This window comes from Thermobia domestica, chromosome 13, assembly GCF_964235325.1.
Source record: "Thermobia domestica chromosome 13, izTheDome1.hap1.1, whole genome shotgun sequence".
In the NCBI taxonomy this organism is placed as follows: domain Eukaryota; kingdom Metazoa; phylum Arthropoda; class Insecta; order Zygentoma; family Lepismatidae; genus Thermobia; species Thermobia domestica.
Window position 1 is genome coordinate 107,144,115 of NC_137466.1, and position 20,633 is coordinate 107,164,747.

Here is a 20,633-nt window from a genome sequence, read left to right on the forward strand (position 1 = left end):
AGGCACAGTTTGTCCCATTTTTGCTCGGCCTATGATTTCTCCTCTCAGAGCAACAGACAGTTCTCCACAACCTTTAGAGCGAGGCATTTTCAGAACCTGTTAGAAATGTGCGTTCTGGCGTGTATGACAAATGTCGGTAAAGTGCATCTTTCTGTTTCTACTGGGCATGCACCAGTCAATTTTCATGAAAGATCATAAATAATCCTGACAATTGTTGTAATATTTATGAACAAATACGTAATAGAACCTATATTAACAACATCATTCGTCAAAGCAATGAATACGGTAAACATAAAACAATTTCAACAGACTATTACATCAGGCCAAAATAGGCTTAGACTTCAGAGAATACAAAATAAATTTCATACTGTAGCAAAAGATTGAACATGAAACACGCTTACTATATTTTCAACTTGTCACATTAGGCGAGTGGACTAATGCATTCGGCTAGAGTTTCTGAGGCACCATTCAAGAGTAGTTCGAATCCCACCACAGTACAATTTGGTTTTACCTCTTCCTGACGTTTCTGTTTGTTATCCTGTCGAATTCTATTAAATATAATTTCGTAATACGCTAAAATATACGTAATATTTGAAATTCTTAACCTCCCATTTTTACATTTTTCAAGCTCGGTTGAGAAGAAAGAGGGAAAATGAAAGTACAAAGATTTACAATAATTATTTAGCATTTACTGTCACTGTAATTGTGGATATTTTATTTATGAAAATGTATAATTAACTAAAAATATATTTAGTAGGTCACATGTTCCATTTTTCGATTCTAACTTGAAAGTTACAGTTTAGGCGGTGACATATCAAAGACCCAGGGGGTTGAGGGGGTTGTAACCCCTCCCATTGAAACTTTTATATTCTATTGAAATAAAAAGTGTTTCAGTTTATAATCTTGGAAAAGCAACAATCACTGTGTGTGGAGGACGGTTTATTTATACTACGATTTATCACTTCCAAATGTGTAGATGTGACTGGATATTGTGCATAATCATTCAAGAAATATAACACAACGAAGGGACTTCGTAAACCCTTTACGCCGCCCCAGGAGGAGGAAGTGCGTCCCGCCGTCCCTCGGTTGGGAACTACTGCTTGCGAGGGAAACATTCTAAGAGTGTGTTAGCGTTTCCTTCCCTCGCCTTCCAATTGAACTGTCTGTGTATTGCGCATGCGCCGGTCAATTTCCATGAAAGATCATAAATAACCCTGATACTTTCTATAATATTTACGAAAGAACGTGTAATAGAATCTATATCAACTACATACATCATTCATCAAAGTAACGAAAACGTGTTCATCAAACAAATTAATAGATATCAAAGTAAACTAGGTTTAAATTTTAGGCAATAGAAAATGTTATTCTGTAATAAAAACTACTACTCGAAGCCTTTGCTAAAATCAGTAGTTGTTACCATAGCCGAGTGGTCTAAGGCGTTCGGCTTATAAAGCACCATTCGAACTAAGTTCGAGTCCCAGCTGGGTACAGCACTTCTTTTTCTCTTTTTTTTTCACCTGTTCTCGATGTTTCTGTCTGTGTTCTTGTCGTATTCGATTAAACAGAATTTCGAATAGACACCAATATATATGATAAATAAGCATTTTTTTTTTCGAATCTGCACTCGTACAATATACATTTTCGAGATTTTGATTTTGGAAATGAAGTGTATATAATATTGAATAGTAAAAATAGTAAAGTAAAAAAAAATATTTTTATAAATATTGATTAATTAATTAGAGTTATACATGGCTTTCCAATCAGGATTATATAGAGAGGACTTACTTCTAAGTGCAATTCGAAAACAAATATTTGAGTTTTAATCTGACCCAAAGTTGGTAACTTACAGGATAATTTATACATGATTGGTATTGTAATTTTTATGCTTTTATCATAATCCTCTATAAGTTATGATTTTACCAATTCAAAATGTAGAACTAGAAACAAGTATAATATTATATTTGTTACGAAAAGCATTTAAGCAATGATGCTTTCAGGACGTGATCTGAGGGAGAATTTGAGACTCCTCTCGAGCTAAGAAATTTCCGCCTTCAGGACCATATATTCGATCGTGCTCAATGTGGACTACCAATGTTTGCCCTCTACCCGCATATTGAAATTCCCCCCGAGGATAATTTTCTGAAGTCACCACTGTTTATAAATAGTTTTTCGATACAAATCAGAGGATAATGGAGTAGTGAGTATACTTCATTTTTTCTTTTAGCTATGGATTTAAGATTCGCAATTCATATAATGTTCCGTTCTAATCGAATTTGAAACAAAAGAAGTTTTCAATGAATTACTCAAAGAAATATTTTCAGCCTCCGGATGAAAATAGGAAGACACTTAAAAAAGAAACAACTTGCTACCGGGTTTGAACACACAAACATGTGATTGATAGTGTATCGACTCAAACCACTCGACCGTTTTGTATGCCTTTGCACATCGTCTTTTGCCTTTTATGAAAGCAGTTTACTGTTCCATACTCGCTTTTGTTTATTCCGATACGACTATGAGTTCTCAGTAAATATTTGGACGTTATAGCTCTTGCAATGTATAAAGGTATTTTTAGAATAAATCACAATCGATATTATGTCCTAATAACAAACGTAAAACAGGTTGAATTCTTGAAATGATTGAGGTTGGAGTGAACGTAAATGTTTTCATAGTTAGGAGCCTGGATATGCAAACCCGCTTAACGTGGGGATTTAATTTTGTGAAATTTGGTACACTCGCGGTGCTGTTGTCATTAGTGTGATGAGCCGCATTCTATGGTTACTAATAATTCGATCCGAGAAGATTATTGTAACATGGCTATTTATTATTTTTTTCTGTAGAGTGGGATATAATACTACTTATTCAACCTCTCGTAAATTTATCAGTTGGTATTTCGACATTGCCAAAGTAAAGTAAATGAAATGAAATCTTTGAGTTTTACGTCCTACGGTTATGCCGGTTAGGCTAAAGGAGACGGTAATGATGAGTAATGAATGAAATGGTGGAATGAAGGAAGTGAGAGGAAACAGGAGAACCCCGAGGAAACCCACGCACACGATGTTTGTCCACCACAAAGTTCACTTGGCGGGGGCTGAAATCGAATCCGGGTCCCCAAGCACCAGGGGTGAACACTCTACCACTGAGCCACCGCGGCCCCTGACATTACCAAAGTTTATTGGCGTGTGTCAATAATTAAATGTGTGTGTTATAATCAACATAATTGTGCTCTTTGAATCTCTGTTAACGTACATACAATGTGTGACTAAAGTAATTGTCTTTCTTTGTTTCAGAAATTCGAACACTTAGTAGTCAATGCGGATATGATGAGGAATGCGGTCCAATATCAAACAATACCATGATATGTAGAGGTGGTTCTTGTCAATGCAAGGACGGGTGGAGCAAACGTAGCAACGAAAGTATATGTTATGAAAACAAAGGTAACGTTAAAAAATCTTTACGGAAAGCAAATAACTCAAATGTTTCGTTTTTATTGCAGTGTGCTACGTAATTGTTTATTTGAATTTTCTGGTGATATGAAGGTCTAACCCATTTACCCTTAGAGTTAGTTTCATAGGAACAGTCTTACTAAAAAAAAAAAAAAAAAAAAAAAAAAAAAAAAAAAAAAAAAAAAAAACTGGTCATCCACCTTTCTTTGTAAAGCTTTGTGCTCGTACTTACAGTTGAATTGAAATCAAACAAATATTCATTACTTTTGATAAAGTGAGATCTTTGTTGAGAGCTCTCACCATATTTCAAAGCAGTATTAGCCTACAGTTTCTTACTGTTGCAAGAATATGTTCCTTTAAATAAGGTTGGCCAAGATTTCGTGAACAAAACTATGCATACATTAAAAAAAAAAGTAGCATAGTTAGTTTTCTCTGTGGGTCTAAAAACAAATTTTTACAAGTGGGAATACATCATTGCCAAGAACTGAGTAATTAACTGTATAGTTTCATTACGTAAGTTGCTATTTTGCATATGTTCATCCATTACATTGTAAGTAACGGTGCATTCAAAGAGATTATAAAACTACAATATTGTCTTGTTTAGCAAATGGAAAGTAGACGTGCGATGTTAATATTCTATATTAATAAACTGCTATACATTTTTATATTTCTTACAAAATTTGTTATAAAAATATAATGTTATAAATGAGTAAACTATACTTATACATTATCTGAAAAAAACTTATTTTAGAAAGAACATTTTTAATGAATACTGTGTAATTTAGGAACAAAAAAGAATATGTAAAAAAATACAGAAAGTGAAAGAAATACTATATACATACGTACAAAATACTACGAACTGAAGTATTCACTGCTTTTATGTCGTCTTTTTCTTCTCATAGGCCAAAAACGTGTGTGCGAAGTTTATAACAATTATCACCTATTCAAATGTCTTCACTATATAAAAATATTGAACCCAAGCTTGTTTAAGATATCTATTTTTTTTTTTTAGCAATTAATGATACTTATTTTTCGCCGAAATTTAACTAGATCCAACTGCTCTAATTGATTGCTCGTAACTCTGAAACCAAAATCTAGCCAAGACAATATTTCACATTCTTACTGGACAGGTAAAGACCAACCTCCATGTTGCGTTTGATCAAGCTTAATCATTACTACAATATGTTTTATTTCAAAATATGAAATGCTTCATTACCTTTTAATGCACAAGTTTAATTAACAAGTTATAATATAGATCACCTGTAACTTTATTATTAGCTTAATCACCATAGTCTAATCGCTACGCACTCACTTTTGTTATCCATAGTTCAGGGTTGATTTCCCAAACGGATTGTTTTTAAATTCCAATGTCTTACACACTTCGAATCCCACTTTATGTATTATTTCGTTTCTTACTGTAATGTATAAGGTTGAAATGCACCATACGTACGTATACCGGTATATCCTCTCTCTTTTCTCTCGTTTAATAATATAAATAATTTCAAATTTTCGTATGCCTTTGTGTTTGTAGTGGAGGAAAACGAAACTTCTAATTTTAATTACAATCATGTAAAAACCATGGATCAAATTTAAATCTCAGAATACTGTGTCCACTATGACATTTTACACTCTTATACTTTTCGTTCGGCATACTTATTCTTTGGCTTGTTATCTGCGTAAATAACTTTTCTTTTCCTTTAATATGCAAAAAAAAAAAAAAAGTGTTAAAATTTATGCTGGTTTCAGTTCATTTCATTTTTTTTTTTAAAAAAAAAATAAAGGCTGTCTTGTAACTTTGAATTGGCCTAATATAGCAAATGAGTTACTTCAAATTTAAAACCAAGAAATAAATTTAATTTTACTTTGGTTACGTATCATTTCCAGCATCATAATTAAGCAGACAACAAACTTGCATTCAGTACAGTTCATTTTCTTTCTTGTTTATTATTATTATTATTATTATTATTATTATTATTATTATTATTATTATTATTATTATTATTATTATTATTATTATTATTATTATTATTATTAAGGTACTATTTTGAAATACTTAATCAATTCAGAATTCAGGGGTATAGAAGCGAAACGTGCTAAATTCATTTTTCAATTTTGTCAGGGAGCGAACAAAAAGTGACTTCCAAATGTCCCAGAATTGTTAAATAATTATTGTTTGTTTAGTGGTAGATTTCACTTATCTGCATTAAGTAGTGACCACTAAACAAACAAACAAACAAGAAAGAATGTTTAACAATACTGAAACATAAGGGCTTCACTTTTTCTTCGTTTCTTGACAAAATTGAAAATGGATTTAGCAGGGTTTGCTTCTATACCCCTGAATTAATAGACAATGTTTCCTCCAAAACATTTAAAAATAAGCTGAAATATATTGTAAAAATTTGGATTATTTTTTCGCAGATTAAAGGGAAAGAAATATTGTATCTATTTTGATCAGATAACAATGCAAAGCTAATAAATGGCGAAGGAAAACTAAAATCAGATTACAAATGCTTTTAAGTTAATCATAGTAATAAATACAGTATTTTAATTTTGAAATTTTATGTTCTTTTCTCTATTCTGGATAATCTATGCTTTCTTCATAATTATATCTGAAATTATATTGTCAAATTAAGCACTTCTATTCGTTAGCAAAAAAGATGTTTAGAAATATCAATATAGAGTTTGTAACAAGTTTTTAATGTCTTCATAACTACGAGGCGCATTTCAAAAGAAAGGGCCGATATTTTATTATAACCGACTGGCAATAGTGATCAGATCACGCTTGCGCAGTAACATCACTTGGTCCATTGGCTACCAAACAACCATTATTAGTTTCGCTAGTCATCTGCATCTTTTCGTATGTGCTGGAGCGTGTTATGGCTGCCGCATACACAATCCTGCCAGGTTCGAGGCCCGCTCTGTGATTAGATTTCTTCATGCCAAAGGACAAAGTGCTGCTGAAATTCATAGAGAATTGTGTGCAGTGTACGGCGACAGTGTAATGAGTGAAGGAAAGGTACGGCAATGGTGTCGTGCATTCAAAGAAGTCCGTACAAATATCCACAACGAAGAGAAGAGTGGAAGACCAAGCATTCAGATTGACGACTTGGTGCAGCGAGTGAATGAAAAAGTTAAAGAAAATAGTCGCTCCACCATTACCGCTCTACACATCGAATTTCTGGAGGTTTCACCAACAACATTGTTTCGAATTATTACCGAAACATTAAGATATCAGAAATTGTGCCAGATGGGTTTCCAAAATGTTGACAGAAGTCCACAAACAGAACCGACTGACTGCAGCACGTGCATTTCTGGATCGCTACGAAAGAGAGGGTGATGGATTTTTTACCCACATTGTTACAGGTGACGAAACATGGGTTTCTTACAACAATGTCGAGTCGAAACAACAATCGATGCAGTGGCGTCATTCAAATTCCCCAAAGGCGAAAAAGTTCAAGCAAGCTCAATCTGCACGCAAAATCATGGCAACTGTGTTCTGGGACCAATGATTTTTTTGAATCAAGGAAAAGAGTCACATCGTAAGCATACTGTGAAACACTGTACAAGCTCAGACGTGCTATACAAAACCGACGACGTGGAATGTTGCGTTCAGGAATTGTGCTCCTCCATAACAACGCCAGTCCACACACTGCTGCCCTCACCGTTGAGACGATTGAGAAGTTTGGATGGGAACTTTTTGACCACCCCCTATATAGTCCAGACCTTGCACCAAGTGTCTATCACCTCTTTCTGCACCTAAAAAAAAGTGGCTTTCATCTCAACGATTTGAAGAACCTGATGAATAGGAAACGACAGTGTTGAAGTGGCTGAACTCCCAGGCGGCGAACTTCTATGCAGAGGGTATAAAAAAACTTGTGTCACGGTACAGAAAATGCTTGGAAAATAATGGTGACTATGCTGAAAAATAAAATGGATATGTACTTGTTTTTATCTAATAAAACAATGTTGCTAAACTTACTTACCTGTTTCTAATTAAATATCGGCCCTTTCTTTTGAAATGCACCTCGTAGAGCCAATTTTTTTTGGTTTAGTCTAATGTTCTTCATCTTTCCATGACTTTCTACCCTATCCTATTCCAGAATTCCAGGCGCTATTCTCTTTGAATCTAAATATTTTGTCCTCAGTTTCAAAGAGTCGCTATTATTAATTATACGAGAAGTTACAGTGAAACAACAAGAAATATTTAAATTCTACAGATTTCTCTACAGAATTCCTTAACTGTGTGTTTGGGAAGTTGAAACCATACGTTTTTCTTTTACAAAATTAACTTTTGGAATATGTTCGCAATATATCCTTTGAATAATTAAGCTGACGGAAGAGAACCCTATCTCGAAATTGAGTGCTGTTTGAAATAACTTTGATATACTAAGTGATCACAAGTGACATTTGCCCCCTTCCTCCCGTACATACACCGATGACTGAGGTCATTCCGTTATGTTACATATAAGTTAACAACACAACGAATTTTAAGTAAAGGTAAATTCAGTAATTTTTTGTCAATGTTTAAGACGAGACCAAGACTTTTGAGACTGGATTTTGCGTCGTTTCGGTCTTGTCTTGCATTACAATTGCCTGCCTCGATCTCAGTCTCGTCTCGATATGTTGACTCTCGGTGTCGACCTCGATTTATAAACAGCTTCTTGGTGTCGGTCCCTCTCCTCGATAGGAGAAATTTACTATAATTTGTGTTTCTAGTCTTGATCTCCATACTGCAGAAATGATATGACGTTAGAGACGTTATATTTTCAATGTTCCAAGAATAAGTTACGTGTACATCTTGACCTTTATCCATATCCTCAAACCAGAAGTGGCAAAAAATCAAACCAGAACGACTTCCGACCAACAACCAGACACCCAGCCCACAATCGATGGAATTTATGCTACTTTGAACAAACATACACAAACTATTAACATTGTATTGGTTTGTTTCTGAAGAACAAAAAAGAAGAAAAAACATTTCTATTGGTCAATTAGTCAACGTGAGAATTTCCCTGACGTTTTAAGTTTTATCTCAAAAATACATTTTTGCTAAATTTACCTACGAAAGTTTCCTAGACTAGGGAAATTTTCTTTAAACTGTGACTACTGATTAAAAGGTATGTATCAATGCAGACTTCACTGTATTGTAAAAAGTCCTTAAGAGAGTGAGTAGGCCCTAAGAACAGTTTAAGGGAAACAATAAACAAAGTAAGATTCAGAAGTCTACTCCCCACATTTTCCTTGTTGATATTTGAATATTATTTACCTATCCTACTACGTTTTTAATATAGCTTGCCATTTTGAAGTCAAAACAACACATTTATTTAAAAAACAATGGCTTTATTGAGCTTGAATATTCTTTTCCACGTTACTGTACATTGTATGTAAACAAATAAGAAGGGGGGTCAGAGGTGTACTAGTTCCATGAAAAAGGCGGTGGCAAAGATATTGGAAAGGCGCAATGTTAATTGGTCAGAGAAAGGAATGTATCGAGGAAAAAGCACATCTTGAAATCATCCAGTATATAAAACCATCTACCACATACACCAACCCAACAGACAGAAACACAATTTAAGATCCTCAACACTAACTTCAAGGAATATCAATGTGCTGTTTTTGTTTGATGTTTGATCACAGAAAACAGCAGTGGCGACCTGGTAACATAGATGTTATTTCTGGATAGCCAACCTTACAGCCACCCAGAAAACTTACTACCAACCAAGATCTCAAAATACACGAATGCTCTTGCATATTGTTCCAGAAAAAAATGTAGATATTTCAGCCAAATTCAATCATTTTCTTTTCGTTATATTTGCAGGAGCACCGTAAAGGGGAAGGAACACGGTCCAATTGCCCTGTTTCTGAGTTGGCCAGTGACCCTTAGTACCCATCCTTAGATAATTAGTTATTTGTGTTGTAACGTTCGTTTTCAGTGCCGAGACTATGAGAGACAGAACTTTGTGCTTAAAGGGATACAAAGTAATACTTAAGAATTTCCCATCAGCTGAGATTAGAGAGAATTTGCGTCACAAGAAGAATAAAATCTTCCAATCAAGAAACAGATATACGTTCCGACATATCACTTTCATGACACGTATTTGATTTAGAAAAAAAAAAAACAGCTTACTCTTGTTTCATAAGCAAACCTCTTCAGGAAATTAATTCAAAGCGTTATCCTCAATCTCAAATCAAAGCCAGGAGGATACAATTTTGTTACTTAGTCATGATGGTATGCTTCCACGCTGAAGCGCTATCTGTTAAAAAATTACTGACATTTGCTGGGAAATAAGATGTGTACTTTTGATTTTCAATGTTTTTCTTTTTTCTTTTTAAGCACAAACAAGCCGACAATATGTTAATTTTCAACGGACCAAATAGGTCATACGGGCAGAGGAGCCAAAAGAGCCAAAAAAGCTAAGCGGGCCAAAGAAGTCAAACAGGTCATATGAACCAAGAAAAAAAAATGAGTCGAACAGTCATCAGCTAAGCTCGCATTAAATTTGGTAAAGCAGCATGCATCCGGTAACGAGCGGGCGGACGGGTACCAATTTATCCGAAAATCAGAGTACTAGTCGAGATATACCGGTTGAGAACAACTCTGTTAAAGCACTAGATCATAGTAGATAATGAGGTGACTTTGAGACGTGGATGTTTCAGAATACCCATGAATTCAGAGCAGAAACAAGATGTTTCCATCTGTTCAAAGCATGCATTCATTTTATCTTTATCAGAAAATCATGCACTTCTTCCAAGAGTAAATAATTGTGGAAATACAAGTTCCCTTTCACATTTTTACAAAGAACGCTCGGAAGTTTCAATAACCTTGAAAGCCACAGGCAAATGTTAAGCGAGATTTTCTTTTATCTCAGCAATGCAAACTAACTTTACTTGAGTTTTTGTACGTTAAATTTAATACTTTGTTCTTTATATTACTTTCATTTCCCTTACAGTTTGCTCTTTAACACTTGCTTCTCTGTGGTAGAATATATGATGTTTTTTTCTGTTTTTCTTGATATTATCGAAACGATGTTCCTCAGGTAATATCTAAATAATTGTTTCTCTCGAGATATTACAAACAAGGATCTTATAAAATAGAGGATCTGCCCTTACAACAAAATCTTGAAGCCACACGTCACAGTTTCGCCACCCCTACTCTGCCCACTCCGCCCAATAGGATCGCAATGTTTTGAGCCAATAATCATGGCGGAAACGAAAGTAGCCAATCAGACGATGGCAGAAACGAGAGTAGCCAATCAGACGTGCCGATGCTCGGTTGTTGTTTTGGCTTCATCGGTTTAATAGGATGAAGATACATATGGGCAGATCCTCTATTTATAACATCCTTGATTACAAATGAGTAGAGCGTAGTTGCCTTGTTACCAAGAACTATTGTCTTTCTTTTTAAGAAACGAAGCACGTAAATGCAGAGCGAGTCTTCACTACTGAAGATCTATTCGTCAACGATTATATACAATTCACATTCTATGAACATTCATATGCAGGGAGACAGACCATGTGCATACATTATTGCAACTAACGCTTTAAGATATTGCCTTCTGGAGTGCTGCTGTAATTTGTTGGTTACTATCATCCATATTAAACGCACTATTCGAGTTAAGATATATATTGAGTCAAGTTCTTGAGAATATTTATCCCAATTGGAATTTGCGTAATCTTTGATGGTAGTAGTACTGGGGTTGATGAGCCGGATATCCTTGATTGGTAAAAAAAGAGTACTGCTCTATGATCGGATAGAAGATCATATTGCGTTTTGGTTGTGGATGCCAAAGTGAGAAAAAAGTTTGCCGGTAATCAGTATCTTGTTCGGGTTTGTGTCTTGTTCATTCACTGCAGTAGTTCGATGTGTAGATGCAATTGAAATAAGGAAGTGATTGTTAAATGATCCATTAAGGTATGACCATTTTTGTTGACTCCTTGAAATGGATGCTGTATATTCATGTCTGATAAAATCATGACATGTGAACATCTCTAGAAATAGGCTATTAATAATAAACTATCAAGTAATTGATTCTGTGGAAGACATATTGTAAATATAATTAATGATACATTTAAGTGTAGAATAATGGATAAAAGCGTAGTGATGTCCTTCTGTAATTTCAAAGGTATGTTAAAAATTGAGAACTAATAGATTGTTTTTAAGGTTGCCGTTCCGCCATCAGTCATTTCCTGTAATTTATTATGATGCGATGATTTTGTATGTTACACCATTTACCTTTTGAAAGTTTCGTTTCATTCGCCACGATAACATCAATGCAATTCTGTTCTACATGATGTATAATTTCTGTCGCCTTGTCTTGTATACTTTGGATATATTCAAATAAAACGTTGAATTGAGATCTATTAACATGCTATGTGGTCCGGTGTTTAGTCGTCTTCTTCTCCATGATGATGAATATCGTTAGTTGCGATAGTGATTTTTTGATTATTGTTTTTGACTTACTAGGTAAATTTCTGTTGTCTAATCTGGAGATGGCTTTCAGTAGAAATCATTGCATTACTATGTTCTTCTGAAAAGGACTTTAACGCATTTTCTATGGCCTGTTGGACAACTTCGATATGTAAGGTCTGCGCATTTCAAATAATTATAATGATGGACGCTACCCATTTTATAATCATATTTTTGAGTGTATTTATAAAATCGACGAAGAATTGTAGACATTGAGAATCTTATTTTGATGTGTGTCATCTTCTTCGTATGTAGTGGAGACGTCTGTCTAACCTTATCTCGGTGGATGATCTTGAGAAGGACCGGCATCCTGTCTGGTGTTGTGAAGATCCTGTTGAGATAAGTATGGATATTGGACCTCTAAGGGTGTTGGGGACATCTATTGACTCCGGTACCATGTTCAATGGTGTTACATTTAGCACAACAATTTTGAATTTGAAATTTTAGTACCTTGAGCGTTTTGTTCTCTTCATTTGAAACAAGTTTACGTGTCTGTACAGGCTTCTATATTGTGTCCATATTTAAATCATTTGGAGCATGGAGTGGGTCTACCCACAGACATACATAGGATATGGGTATGGTGGTTCGGATCTCCTGCAATCCGACATTTCTTTACACTTAGTATGATTTTAGGAGAGATTTTTACAAATTTTGATAGAATTTATATCAATTTGAATCACCCCAAAAATCTTTGCACCCCTGAAATAAACCTATTTACGTCCTTTGGTCTACCCATGCTCTTGGACTGTTCAAACCTGAAATGTTTGTATCCAATTGCAATGTTATGGGTAATCAGATGCTTAATTTGATTCGGATTGTAATGTTTTTTTTTTAATTGAAGGCGGAGGCCATTGACACTAAGTATGGCATAAGAATTCATAGATATGTTCGGCAATCGATTTCTAATAATTTATTTTAATAAGATAGGATACGTTAAATACTTTTTGATTTTACATATAAGGATTCTGTGAATAGTGCTTGAAGCTTGTTGAGGATTAGTTTTGGAGGTCGTACGGACCTCTTGGTTGAAGGCGGCAGGCTACGATGTTTAATATCGATTGGCGTGGTGCCGAGTCGGGGACGGTAGAGGTATTCCTTCTTCTGTTAGTGGTGAGTTATATGGATTTTCTTCTCTCTTCTGAGGACAGGAATTTGAGTGTGTGGTCTCTGCTGTTGTCAAGGGTTGAGTATGTGCTAGGATAGGTAATGGGTTTCTCATTGGAGCTGGCTGTTGAGATTCATAGTTGTTTGAAATATATATATATATATATATATATATATATATATATATATATATATATATATATATATATATATATATATATATATATATATATATATATTTGCCAGTCTGTTACGTGAAAGGTATATCATGAACTTTAGATTGATGTTCTACGTTGCTAAAATGATCCCTTACAGGTCCTTTGCTAATCCTAGTTTGGGATTAGGTCGATAACGTGGTGATATAGATTCTTCAATTGGGGACCAGTCCAGGTTTGGTTGGTCTTGAAGTGTTGAAAATTCGTATGGGCCAATTTGAAATCTCCTGTTCATTTCTTTGAACATATAGATTTGAAGTTTTTCACCAGTATGGGATACTGAGAATGTCTCTTTGCTAGTTTTATTTGAAGTGATAGTGTTGCGGTCAGCGTCTTCTGCTTGGATATAATACTCATGGCGTGGTAGAGAGATTTGAATAATGAATTCATCCTGGCGTGCCTCAACTTGTGACGACTGTTCTGAGATGGAGTGGAAATACCAAAGTCACTGTGATTTCTTGGAATTCTAAATTGTTCTAGGATGTTAGAATATGAAGAAATGATGATGGTGATGGATACATTCTTCCGTAGATGTGGAGGTATAGTCGATGTTTGTGAAGGCTGGAGCGTTTCTGCATCTGGGAAACTGGAGGTCTCGTCACTGAACTCAGTATCTTCGTGAAGAAGTTGTAGATTATGAACGCTACGCTTCGTTACTGATGAAATGTCTACAATATATTGTTATTGTCTAGGTGGAGTGATATGTCTTAACTTATAGCACTTACTCTAGTAAGGAATGATTGTGAAAAAGTTTTACTTTATTAATTTTTTTAAATTTTATTTTTCAGACCTGGGACAAAGTTGTGAATCCGTATTGAACTGCATAGTAGAACATTCTATTTGCGAAAATAACATTTGCAAGTGTTCACTTAGTCGTGTGCCAAATTCTAACGGTAAAGAATGTTTAGCAGGTAAGATTATATAAATAAATTGTGTTCTCTACAATATGTGTACTGTATAGCTTGTTATATTATCATTTACATTCTTATTGGTTCTACATTGGTTAAAATACTTTGATTTAAACCAGAAACTGCTGATTTATATTTACTTTTTATATGGCAAATGTGATTTATAGCATATTTTCTTACAATTGCCAAAATGACACTGAAGTTATCATATATCTTTTCCTATAGCCAATTGCAATGAGACGAGTAAGCAACATTTCTTTTTACTTTCTTAGTCTCCTTTTAAGTTACGAAATTGTATCTGATTATATTTTAAAAAGGAATGTTGTTGAGATAAATCTTTAGAACGCATTCCTTTCGCAGCGTAATTATATGGCATAATAGTTCATGTTTACACAAAAATATTTTGAAACTAGTAAGTATTTATATAAATTTATGAATAAATTTACTCGTTGTAATTTATATAATTTCGTAAGAAAATAAAAAAAATCACTGAAATAAAGTTTGTACTTCACGGCAGTCTAAAGTTTTACCTGGGAACACTACATGATCTTATCGTCGCACCTCTAACAAGGGACAATTTACATCCATGTATTCCTGCAGTCTCGACACGATACCATTAATGCCTGCCATAACCGCAGGTATTTTTGTGTATCATCATCATCATAGGTATTCTGCCTTTATTGGCAGGTCACTTGCCGCAGCTGAGAAGCTTCCATGCTCCACGGTCCTCCGCTAACCTTTTCGTCTTCGCGTATGATCTTTCTCTTTTAATATCATCCATTAATTGTAGTCTCCTTCGCCCCCTCCCTCTCTTTCCCGCCACCATACCCTCTAGGACGTCCCTCATGATACAATCTCTTCTTAGGCAATGTCCCAACCAGTTTCTCTTCCTCTTCCTAATAATATCTAAAAGTGTTCTTTTCTCACCCACCATTTCTAACACTCTCTCATTCGTTTTCCGCTCGACCCAACTAACTCTTTCCATTCTTCTCCACACCCACATTTCTAAGGCTTCCAGTCGATTTTCGTCACCCTTACGCAATGTCCACGTTTCCGCCCCATACAGCACAACACTCCACACGAAGCATTTTATGAGTCTTTTTCTCAACTCTTTGTTCAAGGTCCCACAAAACAGACTTTTCTTTCTTTTAAAGGCTTCTTTCGCCATTCCTATCCTTGCTTTTATTTCACGTTCACATTTCATGTCATTACTAAGAACACTACCCAGGTATCGAAAACTATTCACTTGTTCTATTTTCTCCCCTCCTACTTTTATATTTGACACAGACCCCTTTGTTCCAATCACCATGGCTTTTGTCTTTCTAACATTTATTTTCATCCCATATTCTTCAAAGCCCCTTCTCATTTTTTCTAACATTTTATTGATTTTCTTTTCAGATTCTGCAACAAGGGCCATATCGTCTGCAAATCTTATGCATCTAATCATTCTACCTCCTACCGAAATGCCATCATCATCATGTAGGCTCTTTTTCACTATCTCTTCTAGATAGACATTAAATAGTGTTGGCGAGAGGCAGCATCCTTGTCGAACTCCCCTTCCAATTGCACTCTCTTCCGTCAGTTCCTCCCCTATCCTAACACTTACTTGTTGGTTCATGTATAAGTTTTTGTGTATAGGAGATAGAAATATCTTGCCTTTTCCTCTTACTCTCCTTCGTAATACATTCTAGAAGCCAAAAATTACACAAAGTCTGTTTTGGCAAACCTGTAAGTCGTCATATCAGTTTCCTGCAGCTAATCGATCATCCTACAGATTTCTAATTCAAGAGATCGTAAATTGAGAGCAAAATGGAGAGAGAGGGAGAGTTTGTCTTACTCTAAGTGCATCTTATTCTTGATACCCAGTGTAACTAGTTGAGGAAGGAAATCACTTGTAGAAATTTAGGGTACGTAACATCTTGTACAAAATCTTCCTGGAAGACGAACGACCCAGTCAGATGGTTCGCAAACACTGAGTGCCAAACGTTGATTTTATCACTATCGTTCTTTGTAAGTTTAGCCTTGGCGTGTGTTAGTCTGTCCCAGATTCGGCAGTTATGTATACTTTCCTTCCTGGACACATGGACGCACCTGAACGCACTATTTACTTCAACTCTGTATATGACAGCATGATCTTCGCTTTCTCCTAATCATGACATCATGAAACTACGCCTTGGCTCGCACTCACATGATCTTTACAGATGCAGGTTGCCAGATACACCTTTAAAGACTATAGTTTAGTATAAAATTTATTACTCTGAATTTTCTCTATTCGTTGCAAAGTTATAGTGACTTTTGGAGAGCTTTTCATATTTTTATTAGCTGAAATCTGTCAATATGAAATTTAAGAAAATTTTCTTGGGTGTTTCGATTAAAGTAACAATAGCCCTTTAGAATATAAAAGACATTCCAATTCTACTGTTATTATAATTTATCTCAACACTTTAACTTATTGACCTAAAGAGTATGCAGGTTCAACAATGCAAGAACGATTGTCCAGCAGCAGGTCTTGTATTGAGCCTGTTTCTTGAGATCATGACATTGATTATGCAGTTTCCATATAATTAAACAACTTGTCACATCTTTAATATACTGAAAATCATTTTTCTCGAAATTTTATAGAATCTATCCACTATTTACCTCATATTTAACGTTCGTTGTCAATCTAAAAATTGTTCAGATTATACTTGGCATGTCAAATACATTATAAAGTTATTTAGGGAAAAGGAGGGTATTATAGGCCGAATACGCGACAAAACGTACTAGCGACAAAACGTACCACCGACAAAACGTACCACTTACCCTGAGGGCTGCTTCTGAAGGGTTTTCTAAAAACACTTTAAATAATGACAAGGGACAAAATGTACCACTTGCCTGGAGGGCTACTTGCGAAGAGTCTTCCAATCAGCCATCAAATAATATCAAACGACAAAACGTACCACTTGATAGGACGGTATATAAGTATATATATATATATATATATATATATATCGGCCAAAATAAGGTTAAAAGTTGAATAGATTGGTGGTGAGAAAAGTACAGATGCAAGACTAAGACTAAGGCTAAGACTAAGACCATACCTGCAAGATTCTCGCCAGACCAAGACCAGCAAGAATCTTGCATATGCAATATTTGAATATTTGCTGATTTCCAGCACACTTTATCCAGGCTTTGGACCAGAGACAGATAGGCATTATTAGAGGGGCGCGGGCGCTTTCTCCCACAAGGGCCACCAGCATCTCAATGTTACAAATCAATTGCACAGTTTTCTTTCTACAGTAACAATTGACAATTAAAACCTGATATTTTTTCATCAGTATATTATTCTGAATTCTTCAAAATATTATATGAAGTTCATGGAGAACGTATATTATATTACAAAATTAGCAGATGTTTTAGTGTACTAGCTACTGTATCTATCATTTTTGCATTCGAAATATTTTTTAATAAATCTTTTTCAATAGACATCAACAAAATGTTTTCAAATGTTCCTGAGACATGGTACTCGTTAGCCTATTTTTAATGGATTTCAGTTTATTTCAATTTTGAAAAATTTTTTCACATGTTACCTGAGTTGCGGGCAAAGTCAATAAAAATTTGTATGCTGGAAACCTGGATAAGTATACTGCACAAAAAACAATTCTGCAAAATTAAAAAGCAGCACATTGAACAATTTTGCAACACGTTTTGCATTCGCTCTCCTTGTAAACAAATGTATTTTCTCCTAATTCTGAATCACCTGCACCATCAACACAGTCATTTTCCTCGGTTGTGCTAGTCATCAAGACTGACTTTCAAGGATATCCACGTCCTTCAAAAGTCCAAGAGAATACATTTATAGTGTCCTTGGAAACTTCTTAACTGAAGTTTTTCAGAAAATATGTAAGTTTATCGAAAGGCACGTCTGGAAGTTCTGTTGCTTGGTTGAAGTGGCTAGGGTCCAAATAATCCATAAAGTACATTGCTTCTTGAATCTTGAAGAAATACTCAAAACTACCATGTCCAATGTTGTGTTGAATGCTTCAATGCGGTACCTGGTCATTGGATAGAAGCAGCTTCATCTTCATATTCACAGGAAAAATCTTTGTTCATCTCTGAAGGCGAATTGTCGACAGGTCAATAGAAAAAAAGAAATCACGTTCTAAGTCTTCAAATTTGTTATTGGCCCATTCTGCAAAGCTTAATGTTGCATTCTTAAAGGATTCAAAATCATCTATCTACTCTTTCAGTTGGAACAGAGTAGTCTGCACCATTCGATAGGACTACACTATCAGCACCCTCTATTTGGTGATAGTTTGACAGAGAGGTCGTCACTTGAAATATCTTAAGGAACATTTCTGCTGTCCGAATTGTTTTGAACTTGAGAAGATCTTTTATATATCCTTTCGATTTACACCTAGCTTTTGGTTTGATATTTTCTGTAGAAGCAATTTTCTTAATTGTTAAGGTTAACTCTATATACAAAGCACTTTTTGGGTTCGAAAAATGCCAAAACTTTTTCTGAAAAACAGAGTTTTTTCTACCATCTTGTTTCCGCAATAACTGTAAGACGCCTTTGTTAAAATTTGATCTTCCAAATGTACATTCGCTGATAAGAGTCACGCATAAATATCGCACAGTCATTCAGAAGAACAATGACACCGAATCAATGCAATTTTTTGTCAGATCACATATGACATGATTGAGTATATGAGCGTAACACCACACGTGTAACTGAGTTTCTTAGTAGTTAAGCGGTTAGCGTATGCGCCTTTGTCGTGGGAGACTTGGGTTCGATTCCCGGCGGAAGCTCACGTGCTCCGTAAATCAGTATGTCCCGTCTCATATAGCCTCGCTGCTAAAAGGGCCGTTAAACTCAAAATCAACTGAATCATACGTGCAACTGATCATAGGTGAATTGAAAAAATCCGAATATTGTCCTTGCATGTTACTTGAGCCATCGGTTGAATTTCAAATACACTTCTTAATATCAAGGTTCAACTTCTGCAGAATTTCCAGCAGTAAACCACAAAGACACTGGTCTGTGGTAGATACGCATTTTACAATGACAACAATACTTTTTTTAACAACATACCGTAAAACAACAGAGCACTGGCCTGAAACTACTATATCTTGAGTAGTGTCTAATAGAACAGAAAATATTGAAGCTTGAGAGACTTCTTTCGAAATGTCTTCTCTGGTAAGTGTGCTGATAGCATTCAAAACATAATTCACCGTGTTTAGTAAAAGTTATGCGACCACTATCCTGCTTACTTCCTCGTATATGACTCTTCTCGGTGACCTTATCTAAATTACTTTTAAGCGGAAGATCAAATTTGCTTAAGAAAGGAATGATATCCAAAAAGTTTCCATGATCTATAGCTGTGTCTTTCAGTTTATAGGCTGCTACATTTCCTCTGTAAATGAACCCTCTTTTACCAGTGAGTTTCTGCACTTTGACAACTCGATACATTACCTGTCTGTTCTTCTCAACCTTATACTGCCGTTGATTTACCTGTTCATGAGGAAGTAGTTTCTTAACATGAAGTAGTACGTTTTGTCGCGAATTAAATATCCGAAATGGTTTAATTAGTCCATGACAGGTTGTAATTTATATAAGTGGTACGTTTTGTCGTGGAATAAATATCAGAAATGCTTTAATTATCCATGCTAGGTTGTCATTTATGACAGGTCGTCAAAAGTGGTACGTTTTTTCGCGAAAATTCAAGTGGTACGTTTTGTCGCTGGTACGTTTTGTCGCTGGTACGTTTTGTCGGGACACCTTATAGGCCTACTTTCAAAATAAATGAGAAATTGAAATTGGCCTGCAATCAGATAATGCGTTGCTCTTAAATCTACTGTTTTAACATACCTAGCCATAAAATGTTCTTGTACATAATTTTGCAAGTAATATTAATATTAAAACACAATCGGGAATACGAATCACAGCGATACCTTGGAATACGAACTGAATCCCTTCCAGAACCGTGTTCGAGTTGCAAGGTCAGTTTTTATTCCTTTTAACATACTATAAATTAGATTAATCCGTTTCTGAATCACACGAACTTAAATTTCGTGTGAAATACTAACAACAATAATAGTAGTTGCATAAAATTGAATTATTTAATGCCCATGAGAATACACTAAGTTATTATATAAGAATAATAACACAAACCAGGTCTAATAAGCATGAAATTAGCAGCAAAAATCGCACGAGATGCATTCGCTACAGCTTCCGACAACGAGGTGAACAATAAAGCATATGAATAACTCAAGCGCAAAGAGAAACTTGCTTGGCGCTCGGATTTCAAAGCAGCGTTCGTATCCCAGGAAAAAAAAATTGCTCGAATGTTTCGTTGGAATTACAAGTTAGTCGATTTCTGGGCCGAGCTCATTCTGAGGACAACACCGCATTTCAATTTTCACGATAGGAGAAGACACATGCTAAACTCTCAGTACAATAACCTTTAGGGGCCAAGACTTACTAGCCAGCTGGTAGCACTCATGCCTTTGG

The 20,633-nt window shown here is 35.3% G+C and overlaps 1 protein-coding gene across 2 annotated transcripts in view; it reads left to right on the top strand.

The window, feature by feature from the left end:
- Positions 1–20,633, top strand: part of LOC145668414 (prion-like-(Q/N-rich) domain-bearing protein 25) — a 193,123-nt gene that overhangs the window by 154,772 nt on the left and 17,718 nt on the right. For both annotated transcript variants that reach the window (XM_081736226.1, XM_081736225.1), the window contains exons 4-5: positions 3,291–3,437; positions 14,021–14,143. In XM_081736226.1, the coding sequence (XP_081592352.1) occupies positions 3,291–3,437; positions 14,021–14,143 (270 nt within the window). The remainder of the gene's footprint in view (positions 1–3,290; positions 3,438–14,020; positions 14,144–20,633) is intronic.